General features: G+C 39.7%; 1 protein-coding gene across 14 annotated transcripts in view; it reads left to right on the top strand.

Moving 5' to 3' along the window:
* The window catches only part of SYNE2 (spectrin repeat containing nuclear envelope protein 2), a 392481-nt gene that overhangs the window by 135298 nt on the left and 238646 nt on the right, over window positions 1–18537 (top strand). For all 14 annotated transcript variants that reach the window (XM_030929921.1, XM_030929916.1, XM_030929913.1 and 11 more), the window contains 11 exons: window positions 359–523; window positions 1789–1938; window positions 4264–4425; window positions 8487–8645; window positions 9003–9176; window positions 12187–12321; window positions 13382–13540; window positions 15237–15448; window positions 15591–15681; window positions 16510–16619; window positions 17210–17336. In XM_030929921.1, the coding sequence (XP_030785781.1) occupies window positions 359–523; window positions 1789–1938; window positions 4264–4425; window positions 8487–8645; window positions 9003–9176; window positions 12187–12321; window positions 13382–13540; window positions 15237–15448; window positions 15591–15681; window positions 16510–16619; window positions 17210–17336 (1644 nt within the window). The remainder of the gene's footprint in view (window positions 1–358; window positions 524–1788; window positions 1939–4263; window positions 4426–8486; window positions 8646–9002; window positions 9177–12186; window positions 12322–13381; window positions 13541–15236; window positions 15449–15590; window positions 15682–16509; window positions 16620–17209; window positions 17337–18537) is intronic.

Here is an 18537-nt window from a genome sequence, read left to right as displayed (position 1 = left end):
TTCATCAGCCATGTGGAAAGAGAGATCAGATGCATCTTAAAAGTCCAGGACCAGGAGTGATGACAGACAGCTGGCACTCGCCAGTTAGCACTTAGGAGTGAAGAGCTAGACCAACAGGGTTGGCAGACTCCTCTAAGGGGAAAGTCAAAGTCTTTGCAAGGAATGTTGCTTAGAATTAGTCTTGGTGCCGAGGTTGCCATGACCTTGATTGCGCTACTACACTCCAGCCTGGGCAACAGAGCAAGACTCCATCTCAAAAAAAAAAAAAAAAAAAAAAAGCCTTGGTGAACATTTATTATACATAATGGAAAGACAGTATTATGTCATTAAGATAGTATGTTGCTTGTGTGTTATGTAGGTACCCTTTGAGACACTAGCCCAGTGGAATCTAGAACATGCTACTTTAAATGAAGCAGGAAATTTCTTAGTCAAAGTCAGCAGTGATGTGGTTGGATCATCTATTTCTAAAGAACTGAGAAGGTTGAATAAAAGATGGAGAAAATTGGTTTCAAAAACTCAACTTGTAAGTTCTTTTGATTGGTTGCAGCTTTATTTAGATATGATTTATGTACCATACAATTTACTCATTGTAGAGTCATAACTGATTGATTTCTGGTATATGCACAGAGTTATGTAGCCATTACCATAAAAAATTTAGAGCATTTTTATTACTTCCTAAGGAAACCCTAGCAGTCACTCCCTATTTTCTTCCAATGCCCCCCGCCCCAGCCCTATGCAACCACGAATCCACTGTCTTTTTTTTTTTTTTTTTTTTTTTTTTTTTGAGAAGGAGTCTCGCTCTGTCACCCAGGCTGGAGTGCAGTGGCCGGATCTCAGCTCACTGCAAGCTCCGCCTCCCGGGTTCATGCCATTCTCCTGCCTCAGCCTCCCAAGTAGCTGGGACTACAGGCGCCCGCCACCTCGCCCGGCTAGTTTTTTGTATTTTTTAGTAGAGACGGGGTTTCACCGTGTTAGCCAGGATGGTCTCGATCTCCTGACCTCGTGATCCACCCGTCTCGGCCTCCCAAAGTGCTGGGATTACAGGCTTGAGCCACCGCGCCCGGCCACGAATCCACTGTCTTTCTATAGATTAGCCTATTCTGGATGTTTCACATAATGGAATCATATGTGATCTCTTGTGACTGGCTTATGTTACTTGGCATAATATTTTTAAGGTTCATCCATATTATAGAATGTAATCGTACTTCATTCCTTTTTATTGGCAAATAATAAATCATTGTATGGATATACCACATTTTGTTTGTCCATTCTCTAGTTGATGCACATTTGGATTCTTTTCACTTTTTGGGTTTTTATGAACAATACAGCTATGGACATTCATGTGGACACATGTTTTCTTTGAGTGTATGCCCAAGAGCGCTTTCAATTCTTAAACCTTTCTTGAGTATATGCCTGAGAAAGCTTTTAATTCTTGAACCCTTTTTACTATAGAGCTGTCTAGTTAAAATTCACTTACCATGAAGGAAAAACAAGCATTGTTTTGCCTACTAGATTTTCAGCTCATTGAGAACATACACCGAGCCTTATTTATCTTTATATGTAGCATAGTGCCTCATAAAAGCAGACTTTTTATAAAATATTTTTTCAACTGATTCTTAACAATTTGAGACATAGGTGTTTTATGTGAAAAGCTCACATTTTATAACATGGTTATAGTTTAATCCTAAACATATATTTGAATATATTACATCCACTTCCTGTTTGTAATGTATATTAGCATAAAATAAAAATATGAGTATTAAATTTCATGAAATTAATTTTGTATAGGAAATGAACCTGCCACTGATGATAAAAAAACAGGATCAGCCCACTTTTGACAATTCTGGAAATATTCTATCTAAAGAAGAAAAAGCAACTGTTGAGTTTTCAACAGATATGTCAATAGAACTTCCTGAAAATTCTAATCAACATATAAAGGTAAAATAATTGTCCTTTGTATATTTCACTTGCATATAGAAATAATTTAAATTTGCTATTAATAAAAAAGATATTGCCGGGCACGGTGGCTCCTGCCTGTAATCCTAGCACTTCGGGAGGACAAAGCAGGTAGATCGCTTGAGCTCAGGAGTTCAAGATCAGCCTGGGTAACATGGCAAAACTGTCTATACCAAAAATATGAAAGATTAGCTGGGCATGTGTTTGCGCACCTGTGGTTCTAGCTGTTCAGGAGGCTGAGGTAGGAGGATTACTTGAGCCTGGGAGGTGGAAGTTGAAAGTGAGGCGAGATCGAGCCACTGCACGCCAGCCTGGGTGACAGAGTAAGACTCCCGTCTCAAAAAAAGAAAGAAAAGATACTGTTAAGATGGTGGTAAATGTGTGAATTGTTAGATAACATTTAATGTATGGTCATTTCCTAGGAAAATGCTTAAATGTTTTCCCTCATGAAGTCTTTAGCATGAAAGTGTTACTTACTCCACTTACTGTGCTCTCACAGACTCACAGAGCAGTCCTGACTCTGAGCAGTGTAAATTGAGTTGTTACTTTCTCGAGATTACTTCTGACTAGTGCACAGAAATTGGCTACCTTTAAGCTAACCCCTGGCCTCCGTGTGTCTTGCTTCCTTTCTGTAAAATGGAGGAAAATATTCTATTTCTTCCTTGTTTTGTTGGGTAATTTGGAGGATGACTTTATAGGAAAAAGTATGGGAAAAGAACAAAAAATAAATTAAAAATTATATACTTGTAAGATATAATACCTATGGCTTGTATGACTTCAATTCTAGCACTTTGGGAAGCTGAGGCGAGAGGATTGCTTGAGCTCAGAAGTTTGAGACCAACCTGGGCAACATAGTGAAACCCTATCTCTATTTAAAATAAAATAAATAAAATAGGGATCTGATTAAAAACAACTTTAAGAATGTATCTTTGGGCTGGGAGCGGTGGCTTACGCCTGTCATCCCAGCACTTTGGAAGGCTGAGGCAGGTGGATCACTTGAGGTCAGGAGTTTGAGACCAGCCTGGCCAACATGGTGAAACCCCATCTCTACTAAAAATACAAAAATTAGCCAGGAGTGGTGGCGGGTGCCTGTAATCCCAGCTACTTGGGAGGCTGAGGCAGGAGAATTGTTTGAACCCGGGAGGTGGAGGTTGCCGTGAGCCAAGATTGCACCACTGCACTCCAGCCTGGGTGACAGACTGAGACTCCATCGCAAAAAAATAAATAAATAAATAAGTGTGTCTGTGTACTTCATAAATATAAGCCATTATAATTTGTCAACATATAGTTTAAGAAATAATGTATCTATCATGTAAAGCTATAGTATGTTAACCTATAGATTATTAATGGGGAAAAGATTTAATTTTGTTGAAATTTGATTCTGAGTTTCTTCTTGATATTTTACAACTACCATTACTAATAGCTATATTTATTTAAATCATGTATGAGTTTTAGAAATGTGTTTACCATCACTTACTGTAATTTACTTAACTTTAATCTTCTTACATGTAAAATGGAGAAAGTAGTATCTGATAGGAATGGTATTATAATTAAGTAAGAAACCCTGAACAAACTTTTTAATTTGCAAAGTGATGTATACTATTTTGAAGTGTTATCATTGGCCAGGCATGGTGGCTCATACTGGGAGGCTGAGATGGGACTTAAGCCCAGGAGTTTGAGATCAGCCTGGGCAACATAGTGAGACCCCCATCTCTACAAAATATAAAAAATTAGCTAGACGTAGTGGCATACACCTGTAATTCCAGCTACTCGGGAAGCCGAGGTGGGAGGATCACTTGAGCCTGGGGGGTTGAGGCTGCAATGAGCTGTGATTGTGCCACTGTACTCCAGCCTGTGCAATAAAGCGAGACCTCATATAAACAAAAAGTTATTGTTGTCAAAGAACGACATCTTATGTCGTTAAAATATGTTTAATTAGCACTCTTCAGGAAAGAAAGTGGTGTAACTTTTTTATCTTTTATTTTTGAACACAGGGTCTTGCTTTGTTGCCTAGGCTGGAATGCAGTGGCATGATCATAGCTCCAAACTCCTGGGTTTAGGCAATTCGCTTGCCTCGGTCTCCTGAGTAGGTAGAACTACAGGCATGCACCGTTATGTCCAGCTAACTTTAAAATTTTTTGAAGAGATGAGGTCTCGCTTTGTTGCCCAGGCTGGTCACAAACTCCTAACCTAAGCGATCCCCCTGGCCTCCTAAAGAGCTGGGATTACAGGTGTAACTTTTTGAAAAGGAAAATCATTTTGTTATGTACATGCTGACATTTTCAGTGGTAATTTTGAATGTTGTAGGCTGGAGAAGAACATGAAAAAGAAGATGAAGAATTCACAGGGCAACTAAAAGTGGCTAAAGATGTTGAAAAACTCATTGGACAAGTGGAAATCTGGGAGGCAGAAGCCAAATCTGTTTTGGATCAAGATAATGTGGACACCTCAATGGAAGAATCTTTGAAGGTATGAGTGTAAAAGTATGAAGAGGGTACTTTCATGGTTGCGCATTTATGTTTTAAGATAAATAGAAAGTTTTAAAGTAAGTAGTAATAAGCCTACAGTTTTATTTTTCTTTGTTGGGTGTGTAAAAAATGAATGGATTTTATCCCTGGATCATTTGTTGTTATTTTGCTTGAAAGCAGAGGTTAGATTAGGAGACCACTGATAATACCTACGAATGTTAAGCTCTTGGACTTATTTTCTTAGTCATAACATGTGGGTTAAAATATTCTCTTGCACCAGAGGACAGTGAAGAGATGAGTGAGTTCAGTCTCATATAGCTCAGTACAGAGTACACATAAGAGATTATACAATCAGGCTGGGCACGGTGGCTCACGCCTGCAATCCCAGCACTTTGGGTGGTTGAAGCGGGTGGATCACAAGGTCAAGAGATTGAGACCATCCTGGCCAATATGGTAAAACCCCATCTCTACTGAAAATACAAAAAATTAGCTGGACATGGGGGCACATGCACCTGTAGTCCCAGCTACTCAGGAGGCAGAGGCAGGAAAATTGCTTGAACCCAGGAGGCGGAGGTTGCAGTGAGCCAAGATCGCACCACCGCACTCCAGCCTGGTGACAGAGCGAGACTCCTTCTAGAAAAAAAAAAAAATCATACAATCTATGCTTTGAAAGTTCACCCACTGATGAAGCCACTCTCCTTTCCTTACTCAATGCGGGCAGAGTGACTCATGTTGTTAGATCTCCATTCTGTCTTGATTCTCAGGCAGTCAACTCATTGAAAGGCAATGAGGCAAGAGTGTGTTTTAATATCACTGAGTTCTCCTGGGAAAGGAGTTATCATTGAGGTTTTTACTGAGTTCCAGCTCAGCTATAAAACCTACAGAGTATAAGTTACAACAAGATGGGAAGTTCCTAGAATAAAAAGGAACATTTACATAATTTTTCTAAGCCTACATTTCTGAAAAGTGTGTATTTCAGCATTTTGTGTTTTCATTGTGTGATAGTTTTTATTGCTTTGAAAATATTATATAAATTTATTGTGCCGTCTCATCTGTCAGTGCTTTTCTGATTTTATTTTTAGTATTTATTTATCCACTCTATCTGGAATTTATTTTCACGAAAAAAATGAGGTAGAAATTAAATATTAAAAAATTTTTAAAATAATTTAAAAACTATTGTGAACATACAAGCACACTGAAATGTATTTCTATTAAGAAAGAATTAAGTAGATATTCATTGGATCAAAATATTGGATCGGCCAGGCGCGGTGGCTCAAGCCTGTAATCCCAGCACTTTGGGAGGCCGAGACGGGCGGATCACAAGGTCAGGAGATCGAGACCATCCTGGCTAACACAGTGAAACCCCATCTCTACTAAAAATACAAAAACTAGCCAGGCGAGGTGGCGGGCGCCTGTAGTCCCAGCTACTCGGGAGGCTGAGGCAGGAGAATGGTGTAAACCCGAGAGGAGGAGCTTGCAGTGAGCTGAGATCCGGCCACTGCACTCCAGTCCGGGCGACAGAGCGAGACTCCGCCTCAAAAAAAAAAAAAAAAAAAAAACAAAAACAAAATATTGGATCAAGATATATTCTAAAGTAAGAAATACAAGTTCCTAAACTGTATGGATAATGAGATAATGTAATCTCATTTGTGGTTTTTAAACAGAGTTGTGTTTTTATGTATAATGCATTTATATTCATAGAAAAATATCTGTAAAGATATACCAGTAACTGAGTCTATCTTAATCCTGTGTTATTCCCAGCTCTTAATACATGGTAGACATAAAATAAATATTTTCTTCCTTTTTTTTGAGACAGGGTTCTGCTCTGTCACCCAGGCTGGATGGAGTACAGTGGCACAGTCATGACTCACTCAGCCTCCCCAGGTTCAAGTGATCCTTCCACTTCAGCCTCCCAAGTAGCTGGGATTACAGGCATGCACCATCACGCCCAGCTAATTCTTTTATATTTAGTAGAGATAGGGTTTTGCTGTATTGTCCAGGCTGGCCTTGAACTCCTGGGCTAAAGTTATTTGTCCACCTCCGTCCCTCAAAGTGCTGTAGGCGTGAGCCACCACGCCTGGCTATGAATATTTTCTTTACGTGCTGTACCTTTCTATTGTTTTTCAGTTTTTTTAATTACATGAGCTTTTTTGTTGGTTTTATAATTTAAAAGAGGGAAAAATTGAAACTATAAATGAACGTGCTAATTTCAAAAAATTGAAATCACTGTTAATTCCAGTGCCCCAAGACAAATAAGATCAACATTTACATAGTTGATATCACACACTATAACTTCTATTTTATAATACCCATGTATATTAGTTTGTTTTCACCCTGCTATTAAAGACATACCTGAGACTGGGCAATTGACAAAAGAAAGAGGTTTAATGGACTTATAGTTCCACATGGCTGGGAAGGCCTCACAATCATGGCGGAGAGTGAAAGGCGTGTCTATGTGGCGGCAGACAAGAGAAGAGGGCTCCCTATTATGAGAACAGCACAGGAAAGATCTGCCCTCATGATTCAATTACCTCTCGCCGGGTCTCTCCCACAACTAGTAGGAATTCAAGATGAGATTTGGGTGGGGACACAGCCAAACCATATCTGCATGCCACTGTGAGTTGTAATTAAAAAATTATTTTTTGCTAACTTGTGAACGGAAAAGTGGTATCTCCTTATTGTTTTAATGCGTAGTTATTTGACTACATGTAATATTGAACGATCATATATTTATTAGACATCTGTTTCTGTGAATTATCTGTTCTTGTATTTTCAAAATTTTCTTTGGGATCCTGGCATTTTTTAAATTGAATTATACAAGCTCTTTGAATTGTGATCCATTTTCATTTCTGTGTCAAATATTTTTGCTGAGTTGTTGACTTTGTTTATTTTATTTTGCACTGCAGGGTTTTTATATTTACGCAGTTATGTCTGTCCCTACTCTTAGGCCTGGAAAGACCTTCTGCAGTGAGATAGCAGATCAGATTTTCATTTTATTATTTTTTTTGAGATGGAGTCTCGCTCTGTTGCCCTGCCTGGAGTGCAGTGGTGCAATCTTGGCTCACTGCAACCTCTACCTCCCAGGTTCAAGAGATTCTTCTACCTCAGCCTCTCAAGTAGCTGGGACTATAGGCACCCGCCACCACACCTGGCTAATTTTTGTATTTTTAGTAGAGGTCAGGTTTCACCATGTTGGCCAGGCTGATCTCAAACTCCTGACCTCAAATGATCCGCCCATCTCGGCCTCCCAAAGTGCTTGGATTACAGGCATGAGCCACCGCCAGTTTTATTTTATTTCATTTATTTTATTGTATTTTTTGAGATGGAGTTTTGCTCTTACCACCCAGGCTGGAGTTCAGGAGCACAGTCTTGCCTCACTGCAACCTCTGCCTCCTGGGTTCAAGCAATTCTCCTGCCTCAGTCTCCCGAGTAAGTGGGATTACAGGCATGTGCCACCATGGCCAGCTAATATTGTAGTTTTAGAAGAGATGGGGTTTCACCATGTTGGCCAGGGTGGTCTCGAACTCCTGACCTCAGGTGATCAGTCCGCTTCAGCTTCCCAAAGTGCTACGATTACAGGCGTGAGTCACTGCACCTGGCTGCAGATTGGTTTTTATGGATAATGTCTTCTTTTTGTGGTTTCATATTTCTGACCCATTTGGAATTTATTTTTGTTATGATGTATAAATATTATTTTCCAATGGCTATTTTCTCCAGTAACATTTATTGAATTCTCCTCTCCACTACTTTGACATGGAACAAGTTCATTTTAAGATTTATTACCATTGTCTCAACTTTCTTTCTATTGTCATTGTATTACTTTTATTCTTTATTTTATTGAAGTGCTTAATGTATAAAGAATAATCTATAAAACATGTTCAGAATCTGATTTTATCAATATGAAATTTCAAAATGACTCCTTAAAATATCATTTTTCAGAATGCAAATTTGCCTGATTTTGGATTAATAATGAACTTTTTTGGTTTCCTGAGATTGTTTTGATTAATGTTTAACATATAAGAAGAATGTTTATCGTGATCTCACTTCAATTTGTTTTAATAGCATCTTATTGCCAAAGGCTCTATGTATGATGAGCTTATGGCAAGAACTGAAGATACGTTACAAATGGATATACAAAATATTTCAAGCCAGGAGTCCTTTGAACATGTTCTCACAACTGGGCTTCAGGCAAAGATTCAAGAAGCTAAAGAGAAAGTCCAGGTCTCTCTTTAATATTCACTATTTAGTAATTCTGTTCTCTAAAACTGAGGGGTCACTGGGTGGGCAGTGAAGGGGAGTGATAGCCCTGTAGCTTGAAAATGTTTTGTAAAATATTACTTTTGCTTTATGTTTTATTTCTTTATAATTTAGAGCATGTCGGAAAATATAAGTATCATAGTATATAAGTATCATAATTCAGATATCTATGTTTAGATAGATTTATCATAATTTAGATAGATATCTAAATATCTTTGTCTAGTGGGAAAATATTTTGTCTAGTGGTCAAAGTATTTGTTAACTTAATAATTTATTAAGAATTGGTCCCCGTGTTAATTTGAGAATTTTTTTGTCTTCAAGATCAATGTGGTAAAACTCGTTGCAGCGTTGAAGAACTCAACCGACGTTTCACCAGAATTGGACATCAGGCTGAAGATGGAAGAATCCCAGAAGGAACTTGAATCATATATGACGAGGGCTCAGCAGTTACTGGGGCAAAGAGAGAGCCCCGGTCAACTCATTTCAAAATACAAGGTGGGAATCTTTTCAACCATCAAATGTAGGACATTTATTGTTAACTACCTATCTTGTTTGAAATCAAGATGTTTCCTTCACAGTAATTATATACTGAGTTACTATAACTTAAAAAGAATTTCCCAGTATTATGTATCGTTCCTCTGAGGTTACTAAACGTAAGTATTGAAGCATAGAATTTTTTTTTTTTTTTTTTTTGGGACGGAGTCTCGCTCTGCCGCCCAGGCTAGAGTGCCGTGGCCGGATCTCAGCTCACTGCAAGCTTTGCCTCCTGGGTTTACGCCATTCTCCTGCCTCAGCCTCCCGAGTAGCTGGGACTACAGGTGCCCGCCACGTCGCCCGGCTAGTTTTTTGTATTTTTTAGTAGAGACGGGGTTTCACCGTGTTAGCCAGGATGGTCTCAATCTCCTGACCTCGTGATCCACCCGTCTTGGCCTCCCAAAGTGCTGGGATTACAGGCTTGAGCCACCGTGCCCGGCCAATGAAGTATAGAATTTTTTTATTCAAATTTTATTGTGGATTTGCTGAATGTACTCAGTGATATGGTGTAAAGAGTGCAGCCGACTCTATGACATTGAACCAGAATTTAATTTCTCTGGCTTTTTAATTTGTAAAATTGGCATAATAATTCCAGCCCTATCCACCTGTCAGATTTGTTGTGAGGCTTTAAGTGAAAATAAGGCATATGAAATTACTTTGCATACATTCTCTGAATGTAAAAAAAAACATTATTATTAAAATACTTTGATAAAAGTTATTCATGGAAACATGCTTATCTGTAGTTAAAGACCTAATAATGTTTGGTATAGAGACAGGTTCAGGTTAATTTTTATGGTTTGATAGGCTGAGGTTGCAGCTTAAGATGTCACCAAACCGGAGACTATTAATTGACATAGTGGGAGGTGCTGGGGGAATTAGAAGCAAAGCTAAATGCCTCTACCTTGGAGCAAATGGGAGAGGTGGAGTAATACCAGCTCTTTTGTTCATTCATGCTCAGCATTTAGCACACTTTATTGAACACTTAAAATGAGCTGGGCATTTGGGGGAAATAAAGATTCAGGAAGGCAGTGGCCCATTCCTACTCCTACTCTTTATGAAAGGGCGCCCCATAGGAGCCTCTCTTCATTCTCGTATGACCTCCGTCTGTCTTCTGGGCCTCAACCCTATTTTGGCTTTCTGGATTGCTAACCACGCTGGGCCCCTGTTATCAGTCATTTCAGCTGCTTTTCCTGTGACCTTAGTAGCCTATGTCTGCTTGATCTCATGCCATTTGCACTTTGCTAGCTGCTACCTTCAACCACTTGCCTCTGTCTTTTATTCCCACTTTTACTCCCGGGTTCCTGAAAGTACTAAATTGACCTTAAGAATGAATCGTTGTTTTAAATGATGGTGAGGCTGGATTCTAGGTGGGTAGATATGGTCTGGTCAGGAAAAAGAGAAGGAAAATAGAGGCTCCTAGGCTCCTCTTTTTCTTTTTCTTTTTCTTAGAGACAGGGTCTCTCACCCAGGCTAGAGTGCGGTGGTGCTGTCTCGGCTTACTGCAGCCTCCAACTCCTGGGTTCAAGCTATCCTCCTGCCTCAGCCTCCAAGTAGCTGGTACTACAAGCACACACCACTACACCCGCTAATTTTAAAAAATTTTTTTGTAGGAAAAGGGTCTCACTCTGTTGGCCAAGGCTGGTCTCAAACTCCTGGCCTCAAGTGATCCTCCCAAGTCGGTCTCCCAAAGTGCTGGGATTACAGGTGTGAGCCACTGTGCCCAGCTGCTTGGCTCCTTTACCAGAGAAGGGCTGGAGGTGTCAGTTCTCACACGATTTTCCTCTCCCTGACCTTCTTCCTTTTGGTTTTCCCTCATTTTGCCAATGGCATTTAGTCAAGTGGATACACTTTCACAGCAGAAGCAAGATCCCTGCCCTGGTAGGCATGCACACACAGGCAGTGGGAGCTCCCAGCTATGACTAGCATACAGTTAAAGGTGTCTCCCCAGGTCATAAATCTAGCAGTCCTCCAGGAGGCCTCCCTCGGAGGAGGGCCCTGGAGCTCAGCATTGTGCCTTACCTGCAGCCGGTCCATAAGAATGTGTAATGAGTGAATGAGTGAATTCCCACCCTGCTTGGCTTCTCCCTGAGAATTACTTTCATCTTCTCTCTCCTGTAGGGGCCTTTTTCACACACAGGCCCAGACCTGTTTTTTTGTTCTGTCATTCACTGGTTACCTAGGCCAGGTTTCTGCTCCTGTAGAGTATGTCAGGTTAGGAGCAGACACGTGCCTGTCAGGGCTGTTTCCATTCTTGTGTGCTGCTGGGGAGAGACTGCCAACATGGGTGGCCCTGGGCAAAACTTTGAAGTTGATGGTGAAACAAATTGGCCTCCTTTCAGCATAACTGCTTATGCACGATAGTTAACCTTTCTATAAATTTTGTCTTGGCCAGGTACGGTGGCTCACACCTGTAATCCCAGCGTTCTGGGAGGCTGAGGTGGGAGGCTTGCTTGAGCCCAGGAGTTTGAGGTTTCAGTGAACTGTGATTGTGCCACTGCACTTCAGCCTGGGTGAAAGATTGAGAACTTATCTCAAAACAAAACAAAACAAAACTGGTAGACTCTTCATGTTATATTGCTTCTGAAGTATGGTTGTCTGCTCAATACTTAAGAACTTCATAGGAAACTTAGCCAGTGGCTTATTAAACCTGTACAGTGAACTTTATAATTACTTATCAATGGGGTAACAAAAATCATTTTGAATATCATGAAGGTATCTTAATCTGGGCCTCATGTGTAACTACATTTGAATAATAAATATTTTGGCACTCTTTTGAAAAGAATTCAAGAGATGCCAAAGGGCTAGCAACTTCAACTTACAAAGAGAAGTCTCCTATAAATCTTCAGATGTTCTTCAGAGAGCCCCTTCCTACTTTACCAGTTAAAGACATACCAAAATTAACTTTGAGGATTTGGCAGTAGAATTAGAATGAGGTTTCTATGATCTTGTTTGCATTTTTTTTTTTCTTTAGGAAGCACTAATAATTTGTAATACAAAGAGTCTGGCCAAGTATTTGAAAGCTGTTGAAGAACTGAAAAATAATGTAACCAAGGACATAAAGATGTCTTTAGAAGAAAAGAGTAGAGATGTCTGTGCCAAATGGGAGGTAAGAACATGCATATGTCTCTGCACTTAAGTTTTTATATGTCTGATCCTGGGCTGTCGGTTGTCAGAGCCATTCCTGGGGTTTTCCTGCCTACGCTGTATCACCGGTGGGCTGGTCCCTGCAGGCTGCAGTCCCAGGGTTCATACAGAGTTTCATAGCGGAATAGGTCTAGGCTTTGGTGGCAGACAAACCTGGATTCAGCAGCTATGACCCTGAGCAAGGTAGTTAACTTTTAGGAGCCTCCCTGATAAAAATGAGATAACACCACCTACTGGGCGGAATTGATGCAATGATTTGTAGAAAGCATCTACCACTGAGATTGTGTTCTGGTAATTAATGGCAATTAATATTAAATGATATTGAAATGTGTAATTAATATGATAATTAAAATGTATGTGTCTATATCTATGTGTAAGAGGATTGAATATGTACTGTTAAGGATCCTCCTAAAACTTGTTTTAAAGTAAACTTTTTTTTACTTTAAAATAGTTTTAGATTTACAGAATTACTGTAAAGATGGTGCTGAGAGTTCCAGTGTACCCCATGCCCAGATTCCTCTGTTATCAGCATCTTACGTTAGTATAGTATCGTTGATACAATTACTGGGTCAATGTTAATACACTGTTTTTTCTAGCAGTTTACTCTGACAGATTGATATATTACTGTTACCTAAAGTTTGCACTTTATTGACCTTTTCACAGTTTTCCCCAGATGTTCTTTCTGTCTGTTCTAGAACCTCATCCAGGATACACATTACATTTACTTATGTCTCCATGGGCCTCAGTTATCTGTTTGCATACAGTTTCCCTCAGTCTGTAGCTTGTCTTCATTTTCTTAACAGTGCCTTTCACAGCTAAAATATATTTCTAGTTGTTAGAAAAAAAACACCATGTTTATGGGCCTGGGATGTTTTAAAACATCTCCCCCCAAAATATATGGATGCGTCAGAATGGCACTTAAGCTTTGTTTCTTTTTGTCACTACACATGTATTTATTGTTACTATACTTTTTTGTATATTTTGTTCCCGTGGTTAATATATTCCCCCCTTTTTTTTTGCAGTCTCTTCATCATGAACTGTCTTTATATGTTCAACAACTGAAAATAGATATTGAAAAAGGGAAGCTTAGTGACAATATTTTAAAACTTGAAAAGCAAATAAATAAAGAAAAGAAACTCATCCGTAGAGGAAGGACCAAGGGTCTCATCAAAGAACATGAGGTACAATAACGTGCTTGCACTTAAATTTCGTCATCATTTTGGGGTTTATCTTAAATGGTTGTGTGTATCTTTAGTCTAGGATGAAACTTGAAAATTACCCAGCCCTCCTCTCCCCTGGGAATGATCACTTCTTTGCTTCACAGAGCCTGTGCTTCTTACTTTTTAGAAGTGAGAAAAGTCGGCACTGAGTTAATATTTTATGATTTCCCTTGATGTGTCTCAATGGCCCCTGTCCTCAGACTCTGGTCACAAATGTGTCAACTGTTACTAAAGTACTCATAGTTGGCTTTTGTCAGGATACTGTGTCCTCAGAAGCACAGCTTTTGAGAAAATGAGCAAATCAGGGTATAAAGCAGCTGGGGCAAATCTCATGATCTTTTTTTGGTCTCCATCCTATTTGATTGCTTTTATGTTTTTGACATTTCTGACCCTTTTTTTCATTTCTTTTTAAGTTTCTACTGCTATGGCTCTCCCACTGTCAGTCTCTCTTGCTTTATATAATTCTATATCTATCTATCTATCATCTATCAATCTATCTATATAGATATATATAAATATAGATGTAGATATGTAAATACATAGCAATATATAATTTGCAGTGAGTTCTTTTTAGTGTCTTCACAAATATTCCTTTTTATTCTATTATCTTAGTGTTTTGCTTTTGAAGAAGGGGCTCTCCACCTCCACTTTGGCTAATTTCCTGCTTCCCTCAGGCGATTTTATGCACTCTGGGGTTTGACCTGCCTTCTCTGCAATGATAGTGCGTCAATTTTTCTCTCCAGCTGAGTCGTTTCACCTGAATTCTATGTTCTGTTTCTCACTAACTAGTAGATATCACCAGTGTTTTTCGGAGAACTCAAATTCAGCGAGCTCAAAACTGAACCAATAATATCTCCTCTCAAAGGTTCATTTTGTATTCTGCCTCCTGGTAATGAATGGCATTGCTGTCCCATGACGCCCTTCCTCTCCTTCCTCCCTTCCTTTCCACTCAGGCTTAATTAAATCTGTTGCCAAGCCCCATCTGGTATTCTTCAGAACAGCTTCTTCCTTTCCAGTAGTGTTGCCACTTATCTAAGCCAGGGTTCTTTTCTCAGAATGATGATTGCTTCATCTCATCTTCCATACCAGTAGCAGAGTTGTCCTTTTGAGCCACAAATCTTACCCCCAGGACAATTCCAGACATTTTAGAAGGCCACTTAGTTCCTTCATAGCCTGGCCCAGGAAACCCCTTTAGCGTCCCTCCTGTGCTGTGCAGTCCAGCCCCACGGGAGTACTGGTCCTTTGAGACATCTAGTGCTTTTCATTATCTTTGTGGTTTTCGTCCTCTTGGTGGTCCTTCTGCTGGAAATAACCTTTCTCCCCTTTTACTTGGAGAACTTGTCCTTTCTTCCACATATAGTTCAGATGCTTCGCTCTTGTGAGGCAGGCTTTCTCTGACTTCTTCAGGCAGGTGGGCTCTATCATAACACTTAGCACACTCCATGCTGGTTCTTTGTGTGTCTAGGTTACTGAACTGAAAATTCCTTTAGGGCTGACTCCCTCATCTTTTTTTCTCCAGCGCCTATTGTTATAGCACGTAGATGGCCTATACAAGAACGCATTGTTAAAACCACACACATTTGTTAGTTTCTAGTCCTTATGGAATAATCATGTAAACTCATCTGAAGCGCATTTCCTGCTTTATTTCTTCAATTAGGCCTGCTTTTCTGAGGAAGGCTGCCTGTACCAGCTTAATCACCACATGGAAGTCCTGAGGGAGCTGTGTGAAGCGCTGCCTTCACAGAAGAGTCAACAAGAAGTGAAGAGACTACTCAAAGATTATGAACAAAAGATAGAAAGACTTCTGAAATGTGCTTCCGAGATTCATATGACACTGCAGCCCACAGTGGGAGGCACGTCGAAAAACGAGTTAGTACTTCATAAAAATAGCTACCCTTCAGGATAAAACGAAGCCTTTTGCACAATTAGATGACATTAAGCGTTAGTCATGCTTGTTTAGGTTTCATATTTCTTACTCTCTTTTAAACACGCAATTTTGATTCCTTTCTAGGGGGACCATCTCCACATCTGAGAATAGAGGAGGGGATTCCCACAGTGAGGCACCATTTGCAAAATCAGATAATCAGCCATCAACTGAAAAGGTGTTAAGTGTGGATAATGTGTTTTAGAAGTAAACCCAATGTAAAAGACCAAGTGTACAATAATTGACTTCTCATTAATTAGGTGTTGGTTATAATTATCCGATTGTTTTTATCAATGGAGAATTTCCACTTACACAATGCAAAAGACTGATTTTCAAATGAGAATGCAACTAACCAAAGCTATAACGAGCATAACCTGATCTTCCTCTGAGTACACAAATAGTTCTTTCAAGCAGAGACCCTTTTGAACCATTATGAATACCGATTATCTGTGTACATTGTTATTGAGGGTAGAAGAGGTTGAGTTTGATCTGTATAGATGTTTCCATTTCATTGAGATGAACAAGTTCATTTATCATTTGCCTTTTCTTCTGTTGAATTATAGTGTATTTCATTTTCTGTGGGAATTGAATTTTCTAAATTCCTAAAGTCTAGAAATTTGGTATTTACTGTATATTGTAGTCCAGACTGCCAATCAGAACATGTGGAGGAAGGAATGAGGTGAGGCGGATTTGTTTTTGGAGGTCTGCTCCTGCATGGTAGGCTTCTGTCTACTTTTGACTATGGGTATGGAGTCTCAGGCAGAAATAGCATTTTGGGGCTGGGAGTCTTCCTTTACCATGCTGCCATACCAATTAGAAGGTGCGACTCCCCTCTGTCCTATGGAAAGACTTTTCTCTGAGCTGAGACATCCCAAAGAAATTGTATTATCTCCTAGTTTGAGGTATAAAGAATCAATGATTTATTTTTGAATATAAAGCATTTATCTTTTCCAGATAATTAAGTATGTTTAAGATATTTTGTTTACTATTTTGCATATTCCCTTAGGCAACGGAAGCCACTATGAAGTTTAACTTGGCATCAGAGTTAAAGCCTCCGCAGAAAGAAAGCATTATGGAAAAGGATTACAGTGCATCTGTAAATAGTTTACTAGAGAGGTAAACTCTTTTTAAACAACTGGAAAATCCACCAAAAGTCTTTCATCAATGCAAACATGTTATACTTTTTAAAAATTTTATTTTCAGTTAGTCATCATTTTGCATGTGGTCCAGTAACTTAAACAGAAATTCCATGGTATTTCCTCACATGTAGTTGACAGTAATTTTAAAATATTTCTTTGTATTATTTTATTTTTCTTATTTTTTTGTGTTTGTTTTTTTGTTTATCTTTGTGTTATTTTATTTTTATATTTTTGGGACAGAGTCTCGTTCTGTCGCCCAGGCTGGAGTGTAGTGGCGCCATCTCGGCTTGCTGCAACCTCTGCCTCCCAGGATCAAGTGATTCTCCTGCCTCAGCCTCCTAAGTAGCTGAGATTATAGGCACCTGCCACCATGCCCAGCTAATTTTTTGTAGTTTTAGTAGAGATGAGGTTTAGCTATGTTGGCCAGGCTGGTCTTGAACTCCTGACCTCAGGCAATCCACCGGCCTTGGCCTCCCAAAGTGCTAGGATTATAGGTGTGAGCCACTGCGCTTGGCCTGTGTTATTTTAAAAATTAACTATTGTGATGTTGCATTTCATTTTGCCCAGGTATGATACATACAAAGATATTCTTGAACACCACCTGCAAAACAACAAATTCAGGGTTACTTCTGATTTCTCTAGTGAAGAGGACAGGAGTAGTTCTTGTCTGCAGGCCAAACTGACAGATCTACAGGTAATTCCCAAACATATTATTTCTCTGGTTATCTTGTTTATTAGAAATAGTACCACTGTGAGTCTGAACATCCCCTTTTCTGTTGAGGTCACATACGCCAAATGTTTCCAAAGAACTCTCTTTGCTGGATTGCATTTCTAATGTCACCCTATTATAAAGTGATTTTCTTTCAAGTACCAACCCCAGGAAAGGCTTTGGTTTAGGGTCTTAATTTACTGCTTATCTTCTAATCCGGTATTTCAAATATTGTGGCTTGAAGAGTTTTTGTTTATTTATTTCTTTTTGTGCTTCAAACTTCAAGGGAATTGATCAAAAACAGTGTGTTTTTGAAGGGAATTTCATCCTGCTCCTGGGTTGCTCCAAAGTTAACCAGCCAGTGACTCTGAATGTTTGTTTCAGTCCTTCATCTTTACCAAATGATCACATTGTCTAAAATTGCTGTACAGTGATTGTTGACTGTCTGATGTTGGGCATTTAGGGGTAGGCAGTGGAGGGAGTTTTCACTCTAAATGATGGATTCTCCTCCTAAAAAGCCTTCAGTGGAAGTTATTGCAGGTGACTCAGAAACAACAGAAAGAAGCAATCTATTAGTAATTGGCACATAAATCACAGCTTCTTTTTTTTTTTTTTTTTTTTTTTTTTTTTTTTGAGGCAGAGTCTGCGGCCCAGGCTGGAGTGCAGTGGCCAGATCTCAGCTCACTGCAAGCTCCGCCTCCCGGGTTCACACCATTCTCCTGCCTCAGCCTCCGGAGTAGCTGGGACTACAGGCGCACGCCACGTCGCCCGGCTAGTTTTTTTCTATTTTTAGTAGAGACGGGGTTTCACCATGTTAGCCAGGATGGTCTCGATCTCCTGACCTCGTGATCCGCCCGTCTCGGCCTCCCAAAGTGCTGGGATTACAGGCTTGAGCCACCGCGCCCGGCCATAAATCACAGCTTCTACAAATAATATCTTTCCTAGTTTGAAGATGATCTGTGCATTGCAGTGCATTCTTGATGCCCGCCCTGAGTGCATTAGAGGGAACCCTCCTAGATGGAGGGCCATGAGTAGTTCCTACAACATCCTTCCATTTCTAGTTTCTTTTATTTTATTATACCAGGTCTCAGTCACACTCTACCATCTGACTGCTCTCTATTTTTCATCTGAATAAGCAAAATTTATATGTTAAAATATCTGTTGCTCAAGTGATGGATTTAGCATG

The sequence above is a fragment of the Rhinopithecus roxellana genome, chromosome 5 (assembly GCF_007565055.1).
Source record: "Rhinopithecus roxellana isolate Shanxi Qingling chromosome 5, ASM756505v1, whole genome shotgun sequence".
Classification (NCBI taxonomy): Eukaryota; Metazoa; Chordata; class Mammalia; order Primates; family Cercopithecidae; genus Rhinopithecus; species Rhinopithecus roxellana.
The sequence above is the reverse complement of the archived record's forward strand: the minus strand, read 5'-3'. Positions and strand labels throughout refer to the sequence as shown.